The sequence below is a fragment of the Tachyglossus aculeatus genome, chromosome 23 (genome assembly GCF_015852505.1).
Source record: "Tachyglossus aculeatus isolate mTacAcu1 chromosome 23, mTacAcu1.pri, whole genome shotgun sequence".
Classification (NCBI taxonomy): Eukaryota; Metazoa; Chordata; class Mammalia; order Monotremata; family Tachyglossidae; genus Tachyglossus; species Tachyglossus aculeatus.
In genome coordinates this window covers 34,830,382-34,855,476 of record NC_052088.1, presented here as the reverse complement: position 1 = coordinate 34,855,476, position 25,095 = coordinate 34,830,382, and the positions used below count along the sequence as shown (strand labels likewise).

At 43.7% G+C, this 25,095-nt stretch overlaps 1 protein-coding gene across 1 annotated transcript in view; it reads right to left on the bottom strand.

Moving 5' to 3' along the window:
- Positions 1 to 25,095, bottom strand: part of ITGA2 (integrin subunit alpha 2) — a 133,697-nt gene that overhangs the window by 53,447 nt on the left and 55,155 nt on the right. The window contains exons 9-15 of the mRNA XM_038765572.1: positions 20,473 to 20,638; positions 17,910 to 17,986; positions 14,838 to 14,976; positions 7,693 to 7,838; positions 6,169 to 6,312; positions 2,615 to 2,818; positions 1,949 to 2,085 (exon numbers count right to left, since the gene is read on the bottom strand). Of these exons, the coding sequence (XP_038621500.1) occupies positions 1,949 to 2,085; positions 2,615 to 2,818; positions 6,169 to 6,312; positions 7,693 to 7,838; positions 14,838 to 14,976; positions 17,910 to 17,986; positions 20,473 to 20,638 (1,013 nt within the window). The remainder of the gene's footprint in view (positions 1 to 1,948; positions 2,086 to 2,614; positions 2,819 to 6,168; positions 6,313 to 7,692; positions 7,839 to 14,837; positions 14,977 to 17,909; positions 17,987 to 20,472; positions 20,639 to 25,095) is intronic.

Below are 25,095 nucleotides of genomic sequence, written 5' to 3'. Positions count from 1 at the left end.
GGTTGGGTGGAGATTGAGGTCATCACTCCCAGGAATGAGAATAATTCTACTTTTTTAAATCATATATGTTAAAAGCTTTCTCTAAGTCAAGCACTGTTTTTAAGCACTAGGGTACACACATGCTAATCAGGTCGGGTGCAGTCCCTGTCCCCCATGGGGCTCACTAAGTAGTAGTGGTTGAGGAAACTGAGGCACAGAATGATGATAATAATAACTAATAGATAATAGAGAAGCAGCATGGTTATAGAGAAGCATCATGGCTATAGAGAAGCAGCGTGGCTATAGAGAAGCAGTGTGGGTCAGTGGAAAGAGCACGGGCTTTGGAGTCAGTGGTCATGGGTTCAAATCCCAGGTCCGCCAACTGTCAGCTGTGTGAGTTTGGGCAAGTCACTTAACTTCTCTGGGCCTCAGTTACCTCATCTATAAAATGGGGATTGACTGTGAACCCCCCGTGGGAAAACCTGATCACCTTGCAACCTCCCCAGAGCTTAGAACAGTGCTTTGCACATAGTAAGTGCTTAATAAATGCCATGATTATTATTATAATAACTATGGCATTTGTTAAGCACTTACTGTGTGACAGGCACTGTACTAAGCGCTGGGGTGGTTACAAGTTAATTAGGTTGGACACAGTCCCTGTCCCATGTGGGGCTCAAAGTCATTATCCTCATTTTCCAGATGAGGTAACTGAGGCCCAGAGAAGTGAAGTGACTTCTCCAAGGTCACACAGCAGACATGTGGTGGAGTGGGATTAGAAACCAGGTCCTTCTTACTCTCAGGCCCATGCTCTCTATCAACAAAGCAGCGTGGATAGCACTGAGAAGCAGTGTGGCTTAGTGGAAAGAGCTTGGGCTTGGGATGTCACAGGATGTGGGTTCTAATTCTTCCTCCACCACTTGTCTGCTGTGTGATCTTGGGCAAGCCACTTAAGTTCTCTGAGCCTCAGTTATCTCATCTGTAAAATGGGGATTAAGACCATGAGCCCCATGTGGGATAACCTCATTACCTTGTATCTACCCAATGCTTAGAACAGTACTTGGCACATAGTAAGGGCTTAAGAAATACCATTATTATTATTATTATTATGTGCTTACTATGTGCCAGGCACTGTACTAAGTTCTGAGATAGATAATAATAATAATAATAATAATAATAATGGTATTTTTGAAGTGCTTACTATGTGCCAAGAACTGTTCTAAGCGCTGGGGGGATACAAGGTGATCATAGATAGATGCAAAATGAGTGGGTTGGGACATGTCTCTGACTCACATTTGCAACTGGAATTCACTCCATTTAGTAAATCAGGTATTACTCCTTGCAAATCAGGGTTAATTGGGAAATCAACCCAATCAAGGGCTATTTTGAGTAAATCAATTTGAGGTTAATCAGGTTTCTATTTCTTTAAGCCAGTTATCCTGCACTGGTAGTGTGAATAGATTCTTGCCATATGTGGGTAATATTCAAAGCCAGTGACTGGCTGACAGCTCCTTATAATGTCACTGATTCCATCCAACTTTGCTGCTTTCAATACATTTTAGGAACAATAGATATTATGCTCACAAGACCACTTTTCCTAACAGGAACTGGGCAGTACTGGCTTACAGACAATATGCGCAACATTTTCCCCCTAGCATTAGATTATTCCAGCACCATTCCTTTGGTTAAAACAAGTTAAACTGCAGAATATTCAGGGGGCACGTTACAAGTTTTAAAATTAGGAAACGCGAATTCAGAGCCAGTGGGTGGACGGGTCGGGGATGACTTTTTATTCTGTCAATCAATCAATCAATCGTATTTATTGAGCGCTTACTGTGTGCAGAGCACTATACTAAGCGCTTGGGAAGTACAAGTTGGCAACATATAGAGACAGTCCCTACCCAACTATTCTGTCGAGTTATCACGCATCTTGATGGCAAACGCTTGGTCCAAAATTGTCACTAAAACTCACCAGAACTGGACCACGTTCCCAAAGGCTCCGACTGCCACGTCGGTGATGGAATCACGGTTCAAATCTTTGTAGCCATCTACTGATCTCCCAAAATACTGTAATGGTTGGTTGAAGACAGGATCTGACCCTAAAATTTTCTGGGAAGAAAGAAATGAGATGTTTTATCCACCGTCCTAATCCACATTTATTCTCATTCTCACTGAACGCTTCATCTTTCTCTCTGTGTGGCTTAATTTCTGACCTACACTCAATTAGCAGCATGATTTAGTGGAAAGAGCACAAGTTTGGGAGTCAGAGGTCGTGGGTTCTAATCCCGACTCCGCCACTTATCAGCTGTGTGACTTTGGGCAAGTCACTTCGCTTCTCTGCGCCTCAGTTACCTACCTGTAAAATGGGGATTAAGATCGTGAGCCCCATGGGAGACAACCTTATCACCTTGTATCCACCTCAGCGCTTAGAACAGTGCTTTGCAAATAGTAAGCGCTTAACAAATGCCATTATTATTATTATTGTATCTACCCCAGCACTTAGAACAGTGCTTGGCACACAGTAAGCGCTTAACAAACACCATCATCATCAATTAGGATCCACCTTCCTGTCAGAGAAGCAACTCGACGCTTCAACTGAATCCGAAACCTCTGGATCAGAAATGCCGACGCAGATTACCTGAGAATATTTGGTACGAATCGTTGTTTGGAAGCCGTTGTAAATGTAAACGGCTCCAGAGTTTTCATTTTCTAAAGGCGAGCCAATTATCGCATCGTTGAAGCCGTCCAAGTTAACATCGGATAGAGCTGCGATTGCCGATCCAAAGCGAGCGTTTTCCACGCCGGCGGGGCCCTCCAGGAACTGGTGCTGACCCAGAATTCCCTTAACGTGCGGTGGAGGGTGGGGAGGAAGAAAAAGAAATGATTAGAAGGATACCAAAATGGGAAAAAAAGAAATGTGAGTTTAGCGACAATCTAAATCGGGTAAAACAGTCCAGTCTAGTGGAAAGAGCCCGGGCCCGGGAGTCAGAGGAACTGGATTCGAATCCCAGAATTGTCAATTGCTTTCTGTGGGACCTTGGGCAAGTCACATAACTTCTCTGTGCTTCAGTTTCGTCAACTGTAAAAAGGGGATTAAATGAGAAGCAGAGTGGCCTAGTGGTGTTCTGCACACAGTAAGCGCTCAATAAATACGATTGATTGATTGATTGATTGAAAACACACGCCTGGGAGTCAGAAGGACCTGAGTTCCAGTACCGGCTCTGCCACTTGTCTGCTGGGTGACCTTGGGTAAGTCACTTTACTTCTCTGTGCCTCAGTCACCTCATCTGTAAAATGGAGTGTAAGACTGGGAGCCCCATGTGGGACAGGGACTGTGTCCAACCTTAATAGCTTGTATCTACCCCAGCTTTTAAAATAGTGCCTGACACATAGTAAGCACTTAACAAATTCCATCATTATTATTATTATTACTATACCTGTTCTCTCTCCTAATTAAACTGAACTCCATGTGGGATGGGGACTGAGTCTGACCTAATTAACTTGTACCTACCCCAGTTCTTAGAACAGTGTTTGACACCGAGTAAGCACTTTACAAATGCCATTTTAAAAAATCTGAAGGATTGCTTTGTTTTGAATTACAGGCCTTTGATGACAGTAAAAAATAAATGAAATAACGTCCCCCTGTTCCAACAGCACAGGCATTTTGGAGACCAAATTCTCAGAACTGTGATTTTTGGGGGCTCTGCTTTCATATCTCAGAAGGAAGAGTGGGTTAACTCAGAGAGTTATCACTCATATAACTCAACTCCACAACACTTCACTTCACTTCTCTGGGCTTCAGTTACCTCATCTGGAAAATGGGGATGAAGACTGTGAGCCCCATGTGGGAAAACCTGATCATCTTGTAACCTCCCCAGCGCTTAGAACAGTGCTTTGCACATAGTAAGTGCTTAATAAATGCTATAAAACAAAACAAAACAACATCCATATCAACAATTTTTTATTTTTATTAATGTCTCTCACTCTCTAGACTGAATGCTCTTTGTGGGCAGGGAACATGTCTACTATCTCTGTTGTACTTAAGTACTTAGTACAGTGCTCTGAACTCAGTAATAATAATAATGATAATTGTAATAATAATAGTGGTATTCGTTAAGCACTTACTATGTGCCAGGCACCATATTAAGCTCTTGGATGGACACAAGCAAATCAGGTTGAATACAGTCTCTGTCCCACATGGGACTCCCAGTCTTAATCTCCAGTTTGCAGATGAATTAACTGAGGCACAGAGAAGTGAATGACTAGCCCAAGGTCACACAGCAGACAAGTGGCAGAGCCGGGATTGGAACCCAGGTCCTTCTGACATCCAGACCTGAACTGTAGCCATTAGGCCCTGCCGCTTCTCATTGATCAACTGATTGACTGATTGATCTAGACATCTGGCTAAGGTAGTCCCATCCCCGGAGGCTTTGTCAATCATTTCCTCAAGAATTAGGCCTCAGGAGCCAACCCACGGATTAGTGTAGACTCTCAGAAGTAGAGAAATCTCTTGACCTAAAAATATTCTCGGCTACCTTGAGGTCAGACCTTAATTTTCCCACTTGTCCTCCATCCTCCCCTAATTTCCTATACCTGTAGGACTCGTTCGATCTGTTTCTTTCGTGTGTTTGTTTTTCTGGCATCCGTGGTAACATAAAAATTCATCACTTTCCCAGAATTCTCTCTGCTTTTGAGCGTGTCACTGATTTTTGTTTTTTAATGCACCAGGACTGGAAGTTCTGACAGCCGGGCAGACATCTAAATCTTACGCCAAGGTACGGAATTTCCTGACAAGCTGATGGGAAATGCATCTGGATCAATAAAGAACGGTTCCAAACTGCCTGGTGTGGCCATTCTTCATCGTAAAATAACAATCTGCGGGCAAAAGCTTAAAGTACGTGTTTCTGTGAGCGGATCGAGTGTTATTGGTGCCATAGTCTGACAATGGAAATGTTTCTCTAGCCACGTGTAGCAACGCTACTGGCAAGGAAGATACACTCAGCCAAGCATATAAAATAGCCAGAGCAAGGCCCAAATGTCAGTTGTGTAAGATTGTTTTTCCTCCACTCTTTTCTTAAATCTGCTATTTTATAGAGAACAAATTGATCTTATAACACCTGAAAATGTGTGTCAATGTCATGCATCAAAAAGGATTAAGACTAGAATAATCACTGGGAGACAGGAGGTCCAGGTTCTAATTCCAGCATCGCCTCTTGCCTGCCTTTTGACCTTAAATTCTCTGAACCTCAGTTTCCTTTTCTGTAAAATGGAGATTAAATATCTGCTCTCCCACACCCCCAATCCATGAGCCCCAGAGTCAGAGGTCGTGGGTTCTAATACTGGCTCCACCACTTGACCTTGGGCAAGTCACTTAACATCTCTTGGTCTCAGTTGCCTCATCTGTAAAATGGGGATGAAGACTGTGAGCCCCATGTGGGACAGGGACTGTGTAAGACCTGCTTAACTTGTCTGTACCCCAGTGCTTGGCACATAATAATAATAATGGTATTTGTTAAGCACTTACTAAGTGTCAAGCACTGTTCAGGATACCAGGTAAGCAGGTTGTCCCACGTGAGGCTCACAGTCTTCATCCTCATTTTACAGATGAGCAAACTGAGGCACAAAGAAGTGGAGTGACTTGCCCAAAGTCACACAGCTGACAAGTGGTGGAGCGGGGATTAGAACCCATGACCCCTGACTCCTAAACCCATGCTCTTTCCACTGAGCCACGCTGCCTCTGTAGTAAGCGCTTACCAAATTATTAAGTGCCGTCGAGTCGTTTCCAATTCATAGAGACTCCATACATATACTTTCTCCAGAACGTCCTGTCCTCTGCCATAATCCGCAACCTTTCTAACGGTTCCTCATTGTGATGGTCTCTATCCATCTAGCTGCCAGTCTGCCTCTTCCACTTTTTCCCTGGACTTTTCCTCGCATTAGTGTCTTCTCCAGAGAATCAGTCCTCCTGATTGTGTCCAAAATATGCTAATCTAAAACGAGTCATTGGCTTTCCAAAGACCACTTTGGTTTAATTTGCTCCGAAATCCATTTGTTTGTCTGCTTACCAATACCACGATGATCGTTATTATTGTCACAATTATTATCCTATGACTCATTCCCAATCCTGGTGGATTCAGATGGACCCACGTGAGGAACACATTCAGCCGTACACCCTTTTCCGCTCGTTTTTACCTTTGAGATACTGAACAGGTAGACTTTCCCTTCCTCTTTCTTTAAGTCATTCATGTACATCGGAGCCCCTACCAGGAGCACATCAGTAATGCCATTTCGATCCACATCCACCGAACATACCACGCTCCCAAAGTAGGAGCCAATCTGGAAGAAAAATGAAAACACTTCATTCATTCAATCGTATTTATTGTGCACTTACTGTGTACAGAGCACTGTACTAAGCACTTGGGAAGTCACAGCATAGCTCAGTGGAAAGAGCACGGGCTTTGGAGTCAGAGGTCACGGGTTTGAGACCCAGCTCCGCCACATGTCTGCTGTGTGACCTTGGGCAAGTCATTTAACTTCTCGGAGCCTCCGTTACCTCATCTGTAAAATGGGGATGATGACTGTAAGCCCCACGTGGGACAACCTGATCACCTTGTATCTCCCCTCAGTGCTTAGAACAGTGCTTTGCACATAGTAAGCGCTTAACAAATGCCATCATTATTATTATTATTGTTCAGTACAAATCGGCAACATATAGAGGCAGTTCCTATTAGGTCCATATCTGTAATTTGTGTGTTTCTAGTCATGTCTTTCTCTTCCTCTAGACTTGTAGGCTCATTGTGGGCAGGGAATGGGGCTGTTTATGATTCTACTGGACTCTCCCAAGCAGTGCTCTGCACCCAGTAAGTGCTCAATAAATACAATTGACTGACTGACAACGTAACAGGGCTGGTAGACCAGTTTTTTGCCCACAAGGAGCTTACAGTCTAGTTGAGGATTCCACTGTGCTTCCACTCATCAGGTCACATGTGACCTTTCGAAATTCCAGGACTCCAAGAACGATTTTTTTTTTCCCACTGGCCAACGAGGGCCAGCTAGTAAGATGGAGGTTGAGAGACATCCTTCTTTGAGACCCATTTGTCCATCCTGGTGATCTTCACCTGGTGTCAGATCTGGGCCTTTTCCATTTCATCACTGAATGGGATATGAAGGGTTTTTCCTCATTTAATCCTATCTACTGAGCACTAAAAGTGTGCAGAGCATAATATGAAGCACTTGGGAGAGTATAATCTAACACTGAGCAGATACATTCCTTTCCCGCAACAAAACTTTCCTCACCATCTGTCCCGCTTAGACTCTTGGAGGGACAAAGGGGTCAGATAATAATAATGGTATTTATTAGGCGCTTACTATGTGCAAAGCACTGTTCTAAGCACCGGGGAGGTTACAAGGTGATCAGGTTGTCCCACGGGGGGCTCACAGTCTTCATCCCCATTTTACAGATAACTGAGGCACAGAGAAGTTAAGAGACTTGCCCAAAGACACACAGCTGGCAATTGGCAGAGCCGGGATTTGAACCCATGACCTCTGACTCCAAAGCCCGGGCTCTTTCAACTGAGCCATGCTGCTTCTCTCCACCCCACCCCCCAAACCCTCTTGGCAACCTGCTGGTGGGCTATCAATCGCCCACCCTGGGATGATTTTGAAGTGAGGCACGCTCACCGAGTCAACTTTAGGGCTGAAACAGATCCTACTCACCTGATCCCCTTTGTGGGACTGAATGACTGTGACGTTGCCTTGCTCATTAAGGCTGTAAACCACCACTTGGCCAGTGTAGCTGGCTCGAGGAGCACCTGCTACGTAAAGGATGGCGTCTTCCGTCAAAAGGGTGGCCAAGGAATAGCCTGTGAGAGAAAAATCCCTTCCATAAATAGAACAAAGACCCTCCCTCGCCCAGTAACTGGAAAAGCTGGGAAAGGGTATCCTGGAGGTATCTTGGTGGAGAAGCGGCAGGGCTCAGCGGATAGAGCACTCATATATATTAGCACTTGTATATATTTGTACAGATTCATTACTCTATTTTACTTGTACATATTTACTATACTATTTTGTTAATGATGTGCATATAGCTATAATTGTATTTATTCTTGGTGTCTACATGTTTCGTTTTGTTGTCCGTCTCCCCCTTCTAGGCTGTGAGCCTGTTGTTGGGTAGGGGCCGTCTCTATATATTATAATAATAATAATAATGGCATGTATTAAGTGCTTACTATGTGCAAAGCACTGTTCTAAGTGCTGGGGAGGTTACAAGGTGATCAGGTTGTCCCCATTTTACAGATGAGGTAACTGAGGCACAGAGAAGTTAAGTGACTTGCCCAAAGTCACACAGCTGACAAATGGCAGAGCCGGGATTTGAACCCATGACCTCTGACTCCAAAGCCCGTTCTCTTTCCACTGAGCCACGCTGCATGATGTGCATATAGCTATAATTCTATTTTTTCTTACGGTTTTGACACCTGTGTACAGGTTTGGTTTTGTTGTCTGTCTCCCCCTTCTAGACTGTGAGCCCATTGTTGGGTAGGGACCGCCTCTATATGTTGACAACTTGTACTTCCCAAGCGCTTAGTACAGTGCTCTGCACACAGTAAGCAATCAATAAATATGATTGAATGAATGAATGAATAGAGCACGGGCCCTGGGTCTCACAGTCTGTGGCTGGAGGGAGAGCAGATATTCAATCTCCATTTTATGGAGAAAAAACTGAGGCTCAGAGGCTCAAACTCTAGACCATAAACTCACAGTGGACAGGAATGTGTCTGTTTGTTGTTATGTTGTACCCTCCCAAGTGCTTAGTACAGTGCTTTGCACATTGGAAGCACTCAATAAATACAATTGAATTGAATACAGAGAATTTAAACGACTTTCTCTAGGTCAAACAGCAGGCCAGTGACGGAGCCGGGATTAGAGCTGGGTTCTATTCCCGCAGTTTCCTCATCTGTAAAATGGGGATTAAAAGTGTGAGTCCCATGTGGATCAGGGACTGTATCCAATCAGATTCATGTGCAACTATCTCAGCTCTTGGCATATATAAGCCCCTAACGTGGAGATAACCATGATGCTGCTTTTGTGACTTGGGCGTTGCAGGGGGGTTGGTTTTGTTGCACTGTTGCCTCTGGTTTTCTGATTTTCTGGCCCCAGGGTAGCTGGGAATCATCTGAATTCCCTCACTGTTCTCAATGTGATACAGTTCATTCATTCATTCAATCGTATTTATTGGGCACTTACTGTGTGCAGAGCACTGTACTAAGCGCTTGGGAAGTACAAGTTGGCAACAGATAGAGACGGTCCCTACCCAACAGTGGGCTCACAGTCTAGAAGGGGGAGACAGAGAACAAAACCAAACGTACTAACAAAATAAAATAAATAGAATAAATATGTACACATAGAGTAATAAATCTGTACAAACATATATACATATATGCGGGTGCTGTGGGGAGGGGAAGAAGGTAAGGTAGGGGGATGGGGAGTGGGAGGAGGGGGAGAGGAAGGAGGGGGCTCAGTGTGGGAAGGCCTCCTGGAGGAGGTGAGCTCTCAGTAGGGCTTTGAAGGGAAAGTTCTGTCCATGCCCCTGATAATATAATAACTGTGGTATTTATTTTAGACTGTGAGCCCACTGTTGGGTAGGGACTGTCTCTATATGTTGCCAACTTGTACTTCCCAAGCACTTAGTACAGTGCTCTGCACACAGCAAGCGCTCAATAAATACGATTGATTGATTGATTGATTACTACGTGCCAAACACTGTAATGATTATAATAATGATGATGGTATTCGCTAACTCTTACTTTGTGCCAAGCACTGTTCTAAGAACTGGGATAGATACAATGTGACCAGGTTGTCCCATGTGGGGCTCTCAGTCTTCATCCCCATTTTCCAGATGAGCGAACTGAGGCACAGAGAAGTTAAGTGACTTGCCCAGGGCCACACAGCAGACAAGTGGTGGAGGTGGGATTAGAACCCACGTCCTCTGACTCCCAAGCCCGGGCTCTTTCCACTGATCCACGCTGCTTCTGGGGAAGATCAGGTCCCTCACAGGGCTCACAGCCCAAAGAGGGAGAGAAGGTATCAAATCCCTATTTTGCAGATTAGGGAACTGAGGCACAGGAGTGAAGTGACTTGCCCGAGGTCACACAGAAGGCAAGTAGAAGAGCTGAGATTAGAAGCCAGGTCCTCTGATTCCCAGGACTTTGCTCTTTAGCCTAGGCCATGCTGCCTTACCCTACAGAATAAATCTCTAAGTGCAACATTATTCAGTAGGGCGATTGGCTGAGAAAGCCACTATTATTCATTCATTCAATTGTATTTACTGAGCACTTACTGTGTTCAGAGCACTGTTCTAAGCGCTTGATTAGCACGGCATAGTGGATAAAGCGCGGTCCCAGGTGTCAGAAGGTCCTGGCTTCTATTCTTGGCTCCGCCACTCGTCTGCTGTGTGACCTTGAGCAAGTCACTTCACTTCTTTGTGCCTCGGTCACCTCCTCTGTTTATTTATTTTACTTGTACATATCTATTCTATTTATTTTATTTTGTTAGTACGTTCGGCTTTGTTCTCTGTCTCCCCCTTTTTGACTGTGAGCCCACTGTTGGGCAAGGACTGTCTCTATATGTTGCCAATTTGTACTTCCCAAGCGCTCAGTACAGTGCTCTGCACACAGTAAGCGCTCAATAAATACGATTGATGATGATGATGGGGATTAATACTGAGAGACCCAAGTGGGACAGGGAATGGGTCCAACCCGACTTGCTTGTATCTATCCCAGTGCTTAGTACAGTGTGAGGAACATAGTAAGCACTTAACAAGAGGCCCCCAATTCCTCTTCCCCTCCCCATCCCCCCCACCCTACCTCCTTCCCCTCCCCACAGCACCTGTATATATGTTTGTATAGATTTATTACTCTATTTATTTTACTTGTACATATTTATTATTCTATTTATTTTATTTTGTTAATATGTTTTGTTTTGTTGTCTGTCTCCCCCTTCTACACTGTGAGCCTGTTGTTAGGTAGGGACCGTCTCTATATGTTGCCCACTTGTACTACCCAAGCACTTAGTACAGTGCTCTGCACAGAGTAAGCGCTCAATATGATTGAATGAATGAATCAATGACTATTAATAGTATTACTAGGGGCCCTCCATGAGGTATGGGACTGCAGACCATGAGAAAAGGGAAGAACAAATACCGCTCAGCTACTTCTATCTTAAAAAGCAATGACCACAAACTGCCTCAGCAAACCACGGTTTCTTAACTTGGTTAAACAATGCTTTCTGATTTGTTTTCCAACTCCGTTCTGGAGGAGGCCACCCACCATTCCGTTGGTCTTTCTATTTCTGAGTGCCGCCATACCTTAGAGCAGCTACTTAAGAAAACCATCGGCAACAAATGTCAAAGGGGGCTGTGAATTAGTGTTTCGTGAGCATCTTTGGGACAACTGTACGAACTGCTGCTGGCCGTAGGACTGTTTGTTAGTTTGTAGAAACTCCAAGGCAGAATGGAGAGAGGGAGAGAGGCAGCCGGGAGGACTGTAGGGAGGAGGAGAAAGTGGGGGCTGCCCATCTCGGTCAGTCATTCAGTCAGTCGATCGTATTTATTGAGTGATTACTGTGTGCAGAGCACTGTACTAAGCACTTGGGAGAGTATAACAGGCACATTCCCTGCCTACGATTAGCTTACAGTCTAGAGGGGGAGACAGATGTTAATATAAAGAAATAAATTTCAGGTACGTCCCAAACTCTCTCACTACGTCTTTCCCGTGTTGCTTTTACCAACTCTCTGATTCTGCCTTTCCTGCTGTAGGAATTCCCTTCCACTCCCTGTTTCCACCACCGTTGGTCTCCAACTTACAATGGGGCCCTTACACAAGTGTTTCCACAACCTGCATTTTTGGGAAATGCATGAGAGAAGCAATGTGGCCTAGTGGATAGAGCCCAGGCCTGGGCTTCAGAAGGACCTGGGTTCTAATCCCAGCTCCACCACTTGTCTGCTGTGTGACTTTGGGCAATCACTTCACTTCTCCGTGCCTCAGTTACCTCATCTGTGAAACGGTGGTTAAGATTGTGAACCCCATGTGGGATGGGGACTGTGCCCAACCCCATTAGCGTGGATCCACCCCAGGGCTTAGTACTGTGTCTTTCACATAGTAAGCGCTTTAAAAAATACCAGAGAGAGAGAGGAAGATGTTCAAAGCCCACCTCAGGATTGGAGTATGAAATCATTCCTCAGAGAAATAGCATGGCCTAGTGGAAAGAGCACAAGCTTGGGAATAAGCACTTAATAAATGCCACCCTATTATTATTTTTATTATTACTAGAACATCTCCAGGAAAGTCCATTTAAAGGCAGACACCCTCCCCCAGCTTGGCAACGGTCAAAAAAAGTCAGCAGGAGGAGTGAACGGGACCTGTCCCTGGGCAACATTTTTGGGCAAGTAAAAACACAAGAGACTGGAAAGGAAAACCTGTGGATATGAAGCCGGGCTCCTGCTTATCTCCGAACGAAGGTCAGTTCATGGAAGCAAACCCGCGGGAAGCGCTGGGGTTTTCTGCTTCAAGGGCACGAAGGCGCACCGGATACCAAACAAGCTTTGAGTTGTAGAAAACTTTATACGATCAAAGGAATGAGATTAAGTTCCTGCTCAGTATGGAATTCAGGTGGGCTAAAGGGGATTCTGAAAAGTGGAGAAAAACTCAAGGAAAAACTCTTCTCTCGCTCCCTTCTGTATCACCTTTGCACTTGGATTTGCACTCTTTATTCACTCGGCCGTCAGCCCCACCGCACTTATGCACATATCTGTCATTTCTTTATATTAATGTCTGTCTCCCACTCTAGACTGTAAACTCACTGTGGGTAGAGAATGTGTCTGCCAACTCTGTTGAATTGCTCTCTCCCGAGAGAGTGCTCTGCACATAGTAAGAGCTCAATAAAAACGATCGACTGATTGATAGATGGAAAAGGATGGAGTCTTTTGCTTTTGGGGCACTCGAGTGCTTAACGCAGGGTGTTGCGTACAGCACACCTTTAACAAATACTGCTGAATGAAACTGAAAAGAGGAGCTTTGGGGTCATGTGTATCACAAAAAAACAGGCCTCAAGTCCAAGGAGAAATACAGATGGGGAGGGCATCACCCGACTAACTTGCTGTTACCCCAAGAGCTCATGTGAGCCTGTTGTTGGCTAGAGATTGTCTCTGTTGCCAAATTGTACTTTCCAAGCGCTTAATACAGTACTCTGCACACAGTAAGCACTCAATAAATACGACTGAAGAATGAATGTCATGATCTCGGCTTCTCCTTTACTCCCTGGACAGAGGTCTTTGAAACCGTGGGAAATCGCTATCCATTCCTGCATCACTAAGTCGTTCAATCAATGGTATTTATTGAGTTTTTACTGTGTGCAGAGCACTGTACTAGTGCTTGGGAGAGTATAATACAGCAGAGGTGGAAGATATGTTCCCTGTCTTCAAGATGCACATTTTGCAAAGTCAGTCAATTGTATTTATCGAGCACTTACTGTGTGCAGAACACTGTACTAAGTGCTGGGTAGAGTACAATGTAGCAGTATAAGAGATACATTCCCTGCCCACAACGAGCTTACAGTCTAGAGGGGGAGACAGACATTGATAGAAATAAGTAAATGTACAGTGAAGCACTGTGTGTGCCTACGGGCTCCATTTCACCTTAGTAATTGGATTAACAGTAGTTGGCTTTGGTTTTCAGAAGCACCTCCATATATATATGTGTGTTTGTGTGTGTGTAGCCTAGTAACAAGAGGTTATAATACTAAGCATTTCCCAAATGTTTTTTCAATATTGATGAAACTAAGAAACGATTAAGCAGGACTGAAGTAATAGACAAATTCTAGACTGGATTGCATTATTTCCTCTAAAAGGACTCCAATTTTCTAATATTAATACACATAGTAAGTGATATTTGTTAAACACTTACTATTTGCCAAGCACTGTGCTAAGTGCTGGAATAGATACAAAACAATGAGGTCAGACACATTCCTTGGCCCTCATGAGACTCACTGTTAAAGGGGAACAATAATAATAATAATAATAATAATAATAATAATAATAATATTTGATAGCGCTTACTATGTGCCAGGCACTGTACTAAGCACCGGGGTGGATACAAGCAAATCGAGCTGGACACAGTCCCTATCCCACATGGGGCTCTCAGTCTCAATCCCCATTTTGCAGATGAGGTAACTGAGGCCCAGAGAAGCAGCGTGGCTCAGTGGAAAGAGCCCGGGCTTTGGAGTCAGAGGTCATGGGTTCAAATCCCGACTCTGCCAATTGCCAGCCATGTGACTTTGGGCAAGTCACTTCATTTCTCTGTGCCCCAGTTACCTCATCTGTAAAATAGGGATGAAGACTGTGAGCCCCCCAGGGGACAACCTGATCACCTTGTAACCTCCCCAGCACTTAGAACAGTGCTTTGCACATAGTAAGTGCTTAATAAATGCTATTATTATTATTATTATTAAGTGGCTTTCCCAAGGTCACACAGCAGACAAGTGGCAGAGCTGGGATTAGAACCCATGACCTTTTGAAGGGAGAATAAGCAGTGAATATCCATTTTATAGATGAGGAAACTGAGGCCCAGGGAAGTTAAGTGAGTTGCCCAAGGTGATACAGCAGACACGTGGTGGAGCTGGAATTAGAACCCAGGTCCTCTAACCCCCAGGCCTGGGCTCTTTCACCTAAGCCACGCTGCTCCTCAGCCCCTGACTTCAGGTTGAGTGAGGTCCCTGGCGAGGGGTTTAGTATGCACCTGTGCATATGATAAAATTAGGAAGGAAAGTCGCAAGCTCTGAGCAATCAAAGGAAGGGACCCTTCCCTTACCTAAATATGAACTATGATTCTTATCCTGTAGAATTTTTTCAAATGCTTGTTTAGGAAAAGCAAGGGTTCCATCAGGGGTCTTCCAGAACATAGTTCCACTCCAGGAATAAGCCCCAACGGCGCCCAGCATCAGAGCACCCTGAAATTGAGAAGAGAAAAAAAATCAATATTTTGCCCAGAATAATAATGATGACATTTATTAAGCGCTTACCGTGTGCAAAGCACTGTACTAAGCGCTGGGGAGGCTACAAGGTGATCAGGTTGTCCCATGGGGGGGCTCACAGTCTTAATCCCCATTTTACAGATGAGGAAACCGAGGCCCAGAGAAGTGAAGTGACTTGCCCAAAGTCACACAGCTGACAATTGGCGGAGCCGGGATTTGAACCCATGACCTCTGACTCCAAAGCCCGAGTTCTTTCCACTGCGCCACACTGAACAATAACTAAGCCAGAAGTACATACTATTGCTACTAATGATGGCATTTGTTAAGCGCTTTCTATGTGCCAGGCACTGTACTAAGCGCTGGGGTAGATGCAAGCTAATCTGGTTGGCCACAGTCCCTGTCCCACATGGGGCTTAGTTGTAATCCCCATTTCAAATGAGGTAACTGAGGCACTTATCTATTCTATTTATTTTATTTTGTTAATATGTTTTGTTTTGTTCTCTGTCTCCCCCTTCTAGACTGCCACTGTTGGCTAGGGACCGTCTCTATATGTTGCCAACTTGGACTTCCCAAGCGCTTAGTACAGTGCTCTGCACACAGTAAGCGCTCAATAGATATGATTGATTGATTGATTGAGGCCCGGAAGTGAAGTGACTTGCCCAAGGTCACACAGCAGACAAGTGGTGGAACCAGGATTAGAACCCAGGTCCTTCTGACTCTTGGGCCCATGTTCTATCCACCAGGCCACACTGTTTCCCTAATGGTAACAGTTACACTAATAGTGCAGAGCAGATGAAACTGCAATTGACATTATCTGGGCTCCAAAGAATAATAGTGATAACTGTGGTGTTTGTTAAATGCTTATTATGGACCAGGAACTGTATTAAGCACTGGGATAGATTCATTCGATCATTTATTCAATCCTATTTTTTGAGCGTTGTGTGCAGAGCACTGTACTAAGCACTTGGGAGAGTAGAATAGAATAATAAGATAACCAACTTCCACACTGGATTCACAGTTTAAGTAGGAGAACAAATGCAATGAATCCCCATTTTGCAGATGGGGGAACAAAGAAGTTAAGTCCAAAGTCACACATCAAGTATGCAGCAGAGCTGGGATTAGAACCCAGGTCCTCTGATTCCCGTTCATTCATTCATTCATTCAATCGTATTTATTGAGTGCTTACTGTGTGCAGAGCACTGTACTAAGCGCTTGGGAAGTACCAGTTGGCAACGTATAGAGATGGTCCCTACCCAACAGCGGGTTCACAGTCTAGAAGGCCTGTGCTCTTTCCACTAGGCCATGCTGCTTCTCTAAGAAAGGTTTTAACCTCAGAATTATCCATTTGCCTTTGGAAAAATACTTAGATCATTTTGCATTTGATGCTTAAATGACTTGAAGCCAATGAATAAGAAAAAAAAAAAACTGAAGAGCATTCTGAAGTCAGGGGGCTGGGGTTTGGAGCAAAGGGGAGAAGGGGGAGGGACAGGAGGAAACTGAAAGACAGGAGGGCTAGTTGTTCCCAGTTCTAAAATACCACAAAAAGGAGCCACAGCTGGGTGACTTCTGACGGGTCATTAGTGACCCCAGCATTCCTAATGATTCCTGTATCTCACGATATAGGGAATCCGACTTTAAAAAAGAGGGAGCTGGGACGATACCAACCAGAGTCAGGCGGCAGAAAAAGAGGAAAGTGGAGAGGGAGAGGAGAAAGTGGAGAGGGAGAGGAGAAAGATGAGAGGAGGGATGATGGAGAGGAGAAAAGAGTGGAGAGAGAAAAGAGAAAGATGAGAGGGGGGATGGAGAGGAGAGGGGGGAGAGAGGGAAGAGTGGAGAGAGAGAGAGGAGAAAGATAAGAGGAGATGGAGAGGAGAGAAGAGCAGACAGGGAGAGGGAAGGACAGAGGGAGAAAGAGGAGAGAGGAGAGAGAAAGGGAGAAAGGGAAAGAGAGAGATAGGAGAAAGATGAGAGAGGATGGAGGGGAGAGACGGGAGAGAGGGACAAGTGGAGAAAGAGAGATGATGTGAGGAGAGAGGAAAGAGGGGAGAGAGAGACAGAGAAAGAGAGAGAGCTTTGAAAACTATCATATGATTCTGGAGCATTTCCCAAGCTGCTGGGAGCTCTGATGTGTCCCTGGCTTTTTCATAATAGTTCCACTTTCTGCCTTGGAAAAAGTAACACAGCCTTTGTTGAGGCTTCATATTTTTAATCTCTTTTCCAGTGAGAAATTGGATGACTCACACAGCATGCCCGTGAAGAGGACGATAATTCCTCAAATCAGTATAGAGGTCATCCTCTGAAGACCTCTCCAGAGGAAGACTGCTAGTGCTTCAGAAGCACTGGCTAATTTACTCTCACCACAGCCCTGGACAAAAACACACAGCAAGGAGTGCTATCCCCTTTTCAGAGAAGGAAAAATGGAGGCCTAGGGAGGTGAAGTCACACATTCAGCATGGTGTTCACTCCCAGCCACCCTCAAATCTGAAAATGACTCTCCCCAACTTCGGAGCCTTACTGAAGGCCCATCTCCTCCAAGAGGCCTTCCCAGAATAAGCCCCACTTTTCCTCATCTTCCACTCCCTTCTGCATCACCGTGACTCGCTCCCTTTACCATCCTCCTTCCCAACCCCACACCAATTATGTACATATCTGTCATTTTATTTATTCGTCTGTCTGTCTCCCCGGCTCAGGAGTGTTAGCTCATTGTGGGCAGGGAAGATCCATGTTTATTGTTGCATTGGACTTTCCCAAGTGCTTAGTACAGTGTTCAGCTCATAGTAAGTGCTCAGTAAATATAATCGAATGAATGAATGGGACTCTTATCATCCCTGTTTTGGGAAATGGAGTAAGGGATTCCATCAATGTTCAATCCAAAGACAGGTTGGAAAAAGGCTATTGGAAGTACTCACGTTTCGAGGAGAATAATCGGCACTGAATCCTACTTGGGACATTTCCAACTGGAAGTTATCACCTCCCTGGGCAGTACCTGGGTAATGAAGGATCTTTGTTGTTAAAACATCCATAATTAAAGCATTCGTCCGCTTGTAGTGAAACAATTTTTTCATCCAGAGCCTGTATTCGAAGGAGCAGCCAGTGACGTAAAGAGATCTTTTATCGGAGTAGAAAAGTAAGGACTAACTTCCAAATTGCTTTTAGTACGGGGGGGGGGGGGTCTGTTTTCTCGACTTTTCCAGCACCAACACCTGAGAAGCAGGTTGGCATAGTGGATAGAGCACAGGCTGGGAGTCAGAAGGACAGCATCTCCGTAGGCAGCTGACTTTCGGTGAAAGGCATGTGTGGGTTGGTGCCGATATACGATTTCCATATTAATTTTGGAAGAGAAATAAGATATCAACACGAGTGAGAAATGAATGTCAAAATATTTGCCATTTTCAGAAAGCATTCTAACATCTCGATAGAAGAGCTGGGAAGAATGAGCTACTGTGGAAATTGAAAAAGGAGACTTGTTCGCTGTATTTAGGATGGTTGACTCATACATCACCCCCGTTGGGTAGGGATTGTCTCTATTGGTTGCCGAATTGTACTTTCCAAGCGCTTAATACAGTGCTCTGCACACAGTAAGCGCCCAATATATACGATTGAATGAATGACCTGGGTTCTAATCCCAACTCTACCATAAGTCAACGGTGTGACCTGAGGTGAGTCACTTCACTTCTCTGGGCCTCAGTTCCCTCTTCTGTAAAATGGGGATTAAGACCATGAGCCCCATGTGGGGCAGGGACTGTGTCCAACCTGATAAGCTTTTATCTACTCAGTGCTTAGTACAGTGCCTGGGACATAGTAAGCGCTTATATAACAGAGTTGGTAGACACATTCTCTGCCCACAGCGAGATTAAAGTCTACCTCATCATCATCATCATCAATCGTATTTATTGAGTGCTTACTGTGTGCAGAGCACTGTACTAAGCGCTTGGGAAGTACAAGTTGGCAACATATAGAGACAGTCCCTACCCAACAGTGGGCTCACAGTCTCTTCCACTTCAACTCTGCCAGCCCATAGATCTCCCCAATTTAAAAATCTAACCTCCTCCTAGAAGCCTTCCCAATGGATTTCCAACACCCAAAGTTGCCACAACCCTCCCCTTAGTACTTATGTATTTATGTCCAACCATACGTATATATGAATGTTCATTTGTGCATGCAATTTGTTCAGCTATTTTTTATCCTGCTGTATTCCTACTATTTCCTGTTATATTCTTGTTCTTCCTCCTGTTCTCAGTATTTTTAAATAATTTATGTCTGTCTCCTTCTTTAAATTGTACGCTCCTTGAGGGAAGTGAAAAAGTGTCTTTCACTTTTGATGTACAGTCACTGTCTCAAGGTCTTTCATTTCATTTGATTTCATGAGAAACAGTATGGCACAGTAGCTAGAGCCCGGGTCTGGAAGTTAGAAGGTCATGGGTTCTAATCCTGGCTCCACCGCTTGTCTGTGGGGTGACCTTGGGCAAATCACTTCACTTCTCTGGGCCTCAGTTACCTCATCTGTAAAATGGGGATTGAGAGTGTGATCCCCACGTGGGACAAGGGACTGTGTCCAACCAGATTTGCTTGTATCCACCCCAATGTTTAGTACGTTGCCCGGCACATAGTAAGCGCTTAACAAATACCATTATTATTTTTATTATTCTTTCTCCACGGGGGCGCATACAAAAATGATCTCTATAACTGAAAATGCATTTAGGCCTGCTGTTATAAGGTTCTTCAGCAAAAAAAAAAATTGCTGAAATATCTGCATATTAATCAAGCATATATGTTCAGGGCCCTAATTATCTAGATAGTATGGGGCTTATTCAGGAATAGTATGGACTGTATAGGGAGGCAGATTCTAGGGATTCACCTAAAATTCTAGAAAATCTGTTTGTTTTTTTTAAAGGGACAAAAAAATCTTGAAGCAAAATCTTTGCGAACAGTCAATTGAGTTTGCGGAGTCATACAGTGAAATTAGGGGCCGACACTTGAGAAATTGATTCCAGCCAATAAAATGACATCAGCACTTTAATGTTTAATTCCCATTTTCCACAGGAGCTGCTGCCAAAAGGAATAATGATGATGATGATAATAATAATAATATCTGTTAAGTGCTGATTGTGTGTCAGGCACTGTTCTAAACGCTGGGGTAGATACAAGCTAATCAGGTTGGACACAGTCCCTGTCCCACATGGAGCTCACTCTTAAACCCCATTTTACAGATGAGGTAACTGAGGCCCAGAGAAGTGAAGTGACTTGTCCAAGGTAACACAGAAGACAAGTGGCAGAGCCAGGATGAGAACCCAAGTCCTTCTGGCACCCAGGCCCGTGCTCTATCCATTAGGCCATTCTGCTTCTGAACATACCCCACATTCTGAGTCTTTTTGCCAAATGCAAATAATAATGGGATTAATCATCCACACTGATTAAACCTTAATGAAGCATATATGTTATGACCCCATTGTACGTTATATTGTTTCTTACCTTCAATGCTGAAAATGCGTTCCCCTAGGGTGCCGGCTTTTTCCAACAGAGCAGCTTCATCGGACACATTGAAGAAATATTTTTCTGTGGGGGAACTTGCGATTGCTTTGATTTCTTCTATTAAGTTTTTAGTGTCGAGATCGTTTCTGATTAGGTACCCGAGGACCTAGAAAACAGCGAAAGAAGGAGAATTTCTCTCCAGCAAACTGCAGATTGGTTTAATAATAGTAATCGCCATCGCCGTCATAGTATTTGTTAATTGCTTATGATGTAACAAAGTATCAGACGGGCTGAGGTAAACACAAATATCAGGTTTGATAATGGAGTTACTTAAACAATGGACAAGTCTCAGTCTCGAAACTACAAGATAATACAAGATAATCAGTTTTGACATGAGGTTGGACACAGTCCCTGGCTTAGTGGAAAGAGCTCGGGTTTAGGAGTCAGAGGTCTTGGGTTTGAATCCCGTCTCTGCCACTTGTCAGCTGTGTGACTGAGCAAGTCACTTTACTTCTCTGTGCCTCAGTTACCTCATCTGTAAAATGGGGATTCATTCATTCATTCAATCATATTTATTGAGCGCTTACTGTGTGCAGAGCACTGTACTAAGCACTTGGGAAGTACAAGTTGGCAACCTATAGAGATGGTCCCTACCCAACAGCAGTCTAGAAGGGGGAGACAGACTACAAAACAAAACATATTAACAAAATAAAATAAATAGAATAAATATGTACAAGTAAAATAAAGAGTAATAAATATATACAAACATATATACATATATACAGGTGCTGTTGGGAGGGGAAGAAGGTATGTCAGGGGATTAAGACTGTGAGCCCCACGAGGGATAACCTAATAACTTGTATCTACCCCAGCTCTTAGAACAGTGCTTGACACATAGTAAGTGCTTAAGAAATGTAATCATTATTAATGGGCTTGCAGTCTAAGTGGGTATTCAGTAGGGCTAACAGTCTAAAAGGGGAGGAAGGGGTTTTCAGTCTCTATTTTACAGATGAGGAAACTGAAGCACAGAGAATTTAAGTGCTTATTTCAGTGCCTTAGTGCTTATCTAATGTCTGTCTCCCCCTCTAGACTGTAGCTGATTGTGGGCAGGGAATGTATCTGTTTATTGTTATACTCTCCCAAGTGCTTAGTACAGTGCTCTGCACGTAGTAAGTGCACAATACATATGACTGACTGAATGAAAGTGACTTGCTCAAGGTCAGCACAGCAGCTAAGTGGCAAATCAATGAATGATATTGAACCCAGGCCTCCTGACTCCCTGGACCACCTAAAGGAATCTCCAAAATCCTTAATTTTACAGTGCTGGAATGTGGTAGAAAAGAATAGCAGTGTTAAAAAGAAAGCTGGCATCTTCTCTGATTCATTCATTCATTCAATCGTATTTATTGAGCGCTTACTGTGTGCAGAGCACTGTACTAAGCACTTGGGAAGGAGAAGTTGGCAACATATAGAGACGGTCCCTACCCAACAATGGGCTCACAGTCTAGAAAGGGGAGACAGACAACAAAACAAAACATGGGGACAGGTGTCAAGTCATCAGAACAAACAGAGATAAAGCTAGATGCACATCATTAACAAAATAAATAGAATAGTTAATATGTACAAATAAAATAAATAGAGTAATAAATCTATACAAACATATATACAGGTGCTGTGGGAAGGGGAAGGAGGTAGAGCAGGGGGGTGGGGAGGAGGAGAGGAAAAAGTCATTCATTTTCATGCTGATGTTTTAAATCTGAATGAACACCACTAACTCTTCCAAAGGGACTTGCCAATGACAAGAATCCCTGGATAATAATAATAATAATAATAATAATAATAATAATAATAATAATGGTACTTGTTAATCACTTAGTATGTACCAAGCACTGTTCTTAGTGCTGGGGTAGATATAAGTTCATTCATTCAATCGTGTTTGTTAAACGCTCACTGTTAATCAGTTTGGACTCAGTCCCTGTCCCACATGGGGCTCACAGTCTTAATCACCATTTTACAGATGAAGTAACAGAGGCCCAGAGGTTAAGTGACTTGCCCAAGGTCACACAGAAGACATATGGCAGAACCGGAATTAGAACTCAGGTCCTTCTAACTCCCAGCCATGTTCTCTATTCCCTAAGAAACGCTGCTTCTCATTGCCTGGATCCAATTCAGAACCAAGAAAAGGCTCATTGTTTTCCTAGCATATCTAGAGAATATCACCCACGTAATCCCTCTCTCAGTCAATCAATCAATCACATTTATTGAGCTCATACTGTGTTCAAGGCAGGGTAGATAAGAGCTTGGGAGAGGACAATATAACAGAACTGGTAGACACATTCCCTGCCCACATTGAGCTTTTGGAAGTATTAATGTTCTGACTTGCAACAGTGGAAAAATAAAGCAGAGAAAAGCATTTAGTCGTTTGTAATTGTACAACTAATAACTAGATATTTTTAAATTGAGAAAAGCCCCCATGGATGTTAAGACATTTGAAGCACTCCTGTGACTATTTCAAAGATTTTCAAACAACAGAAAGGCAAAACCAGGGAAAAAATGATCTAGATTTGGGGCAAAAAGTATAGAATGGATCTTGCATATCTTCTGCACTGACCCTGATACTTTCTTTCATAGATTATATATGGTATTTTATATGGTATGTGTTAAGCCCTTACTATGTGCAAAGCACTGTTCTAAGTGCTGGGGGGATACAAGGTGATCAGGTTGTCCCACGTGGGGCTCACAGTCTTAATCCCCATTTTACAGATGAGGGAACTGAGGCCCAGAGAAGTTAAGTGACTTGCCCAAAGTCACACAGCTGACAATTGGTGGAGCCGGGATTTGAACCCCTGACCTCTGACTCCAAAGCCCGGGCTCTTTCCAGTGAGCCACGCTGCTTCTCAAATACCCCAATACATAGATGGGCTCCTTAGCTTATGAGATAAAAGAAATGATAGCTTGTGCTTATCCCTCCTAACTCTTTAATTAGTACAGTGCTCTGCACACAGTAAGCACTCAATACGATTGAATGAATGAATACCAACTCCAAACCTTATTTTCAGGAATGTCAGCAAACCAACTATAAGCACAATGATGAAGGATTGGAAGAATTCTTATTTGCAGAGACTGATGCCAACTAGTGAAATGGAATTTGCAATCCCACTCAAAATTCAGACATACAGAGACTCCCAAATTCATTCGTTCATTCAACCGTATTTATTGAGCACTTACTGTATGCAGAGCACTGTACTAAGCGCTTGGGTGAATACGATACAACAAATGAACAGGCTCATTCCCTGCCCACAACCAGCTTACAGTCTGGGGGGCTGGGGAGGGAGACAGTTATTAATGGAAATAAATAAATGACAGGTACGTACCTAAGTGTTGTGGGGCTGGGAGGGGGGGAGAACAAGGGGAGCAAGTCAGGGTGACGCAGAAGGGAGAGGGAGAAGAGGAAATGAGGGCTTAATCAGGGAAGGCCTCTTGGAGGAGATGGGCCTTCAATAAGGGTTTTAAGGAAGAGAGAGTCATTGTCTGTCAGATTTGAAGTGGGAGGGCAGTCCAGGCCAGAGGCAGGACATGATGATGGCTCAGATACCATTTTTTTTAAAAGTATAGGATCCACTGCTGATTATCCATTCTTAAGGTAGAGAAGCTTTCCCCTCTAATTAATCAATTGATTGTGTTTGTTGAGCAGTTACTATGTGCAGTGCACTGTACTAAGTGCTTGGGAGAGTCCAGATGAGTTTCCTGCCTATAAGGAACTCTAGGCTGTAAGCTTGTTGTGGGCAGGGAATGTGTCTGTTTACTGCTCTATTGGACTCTTCCAAGAGCTTAGTACAGTGCTGTGCACACAGTAACCACTCAGTAAATACTATAGATTGATTGACAAAGGAATTTCATACTACTTTCATTCATTCATTCAATAGTATTTATTAAGAATTTACTGTATTTAGCGCTTGGGAGAGTACTATGTAACACTGAACAGACACGTTCCCTACCCACAGTGAGCTCACAGTATAGGGGGAAGACAGACACTAATAAAAATAAATAAATAAATACTTCAGTATCTCTGTTTCGATGGAAGGGGAAAAAAACCAAGTATTACAGCTATGCCAAATCTGATAATAATAATAATAATAATAATGATAATGATAATAATGATAATAATACTATTTGTTAAGTGCTTACTATGTGCAAAACACTGTTCTAAGCACTGGGGGGGATACAAGGTGATCAGGTTGTCCCACGGGGGGTTCACAGTCTTAATCCCCATTTTAAAGATGAGGGAACTGATGCACAGAGAAGTGAAGTGACTTGCCCAAAGTCACACAGCTGACAATTGGCGGAGCTGGGATTTGAACCCATGACCTCTGACTCCAAAGCCCGGGCTCTTTCCACTGAGCCACGCTGCTTCTCTGATGATGATCTGATTATGTTGTCCTGTTTGCATTGACCGATCACCTTTTCCAAGTTGTTATAAGCACTTGGGAGAGTATGATATAACACTGAATAGATACATTCCCTACCCACGACAAGCTCACAGTATAGAGGTGGGGGGATAGACATCAATAAGAATAAATAAATACTTCAAGACCCTTGATTCAACAGAAGGGAAAAAAATCA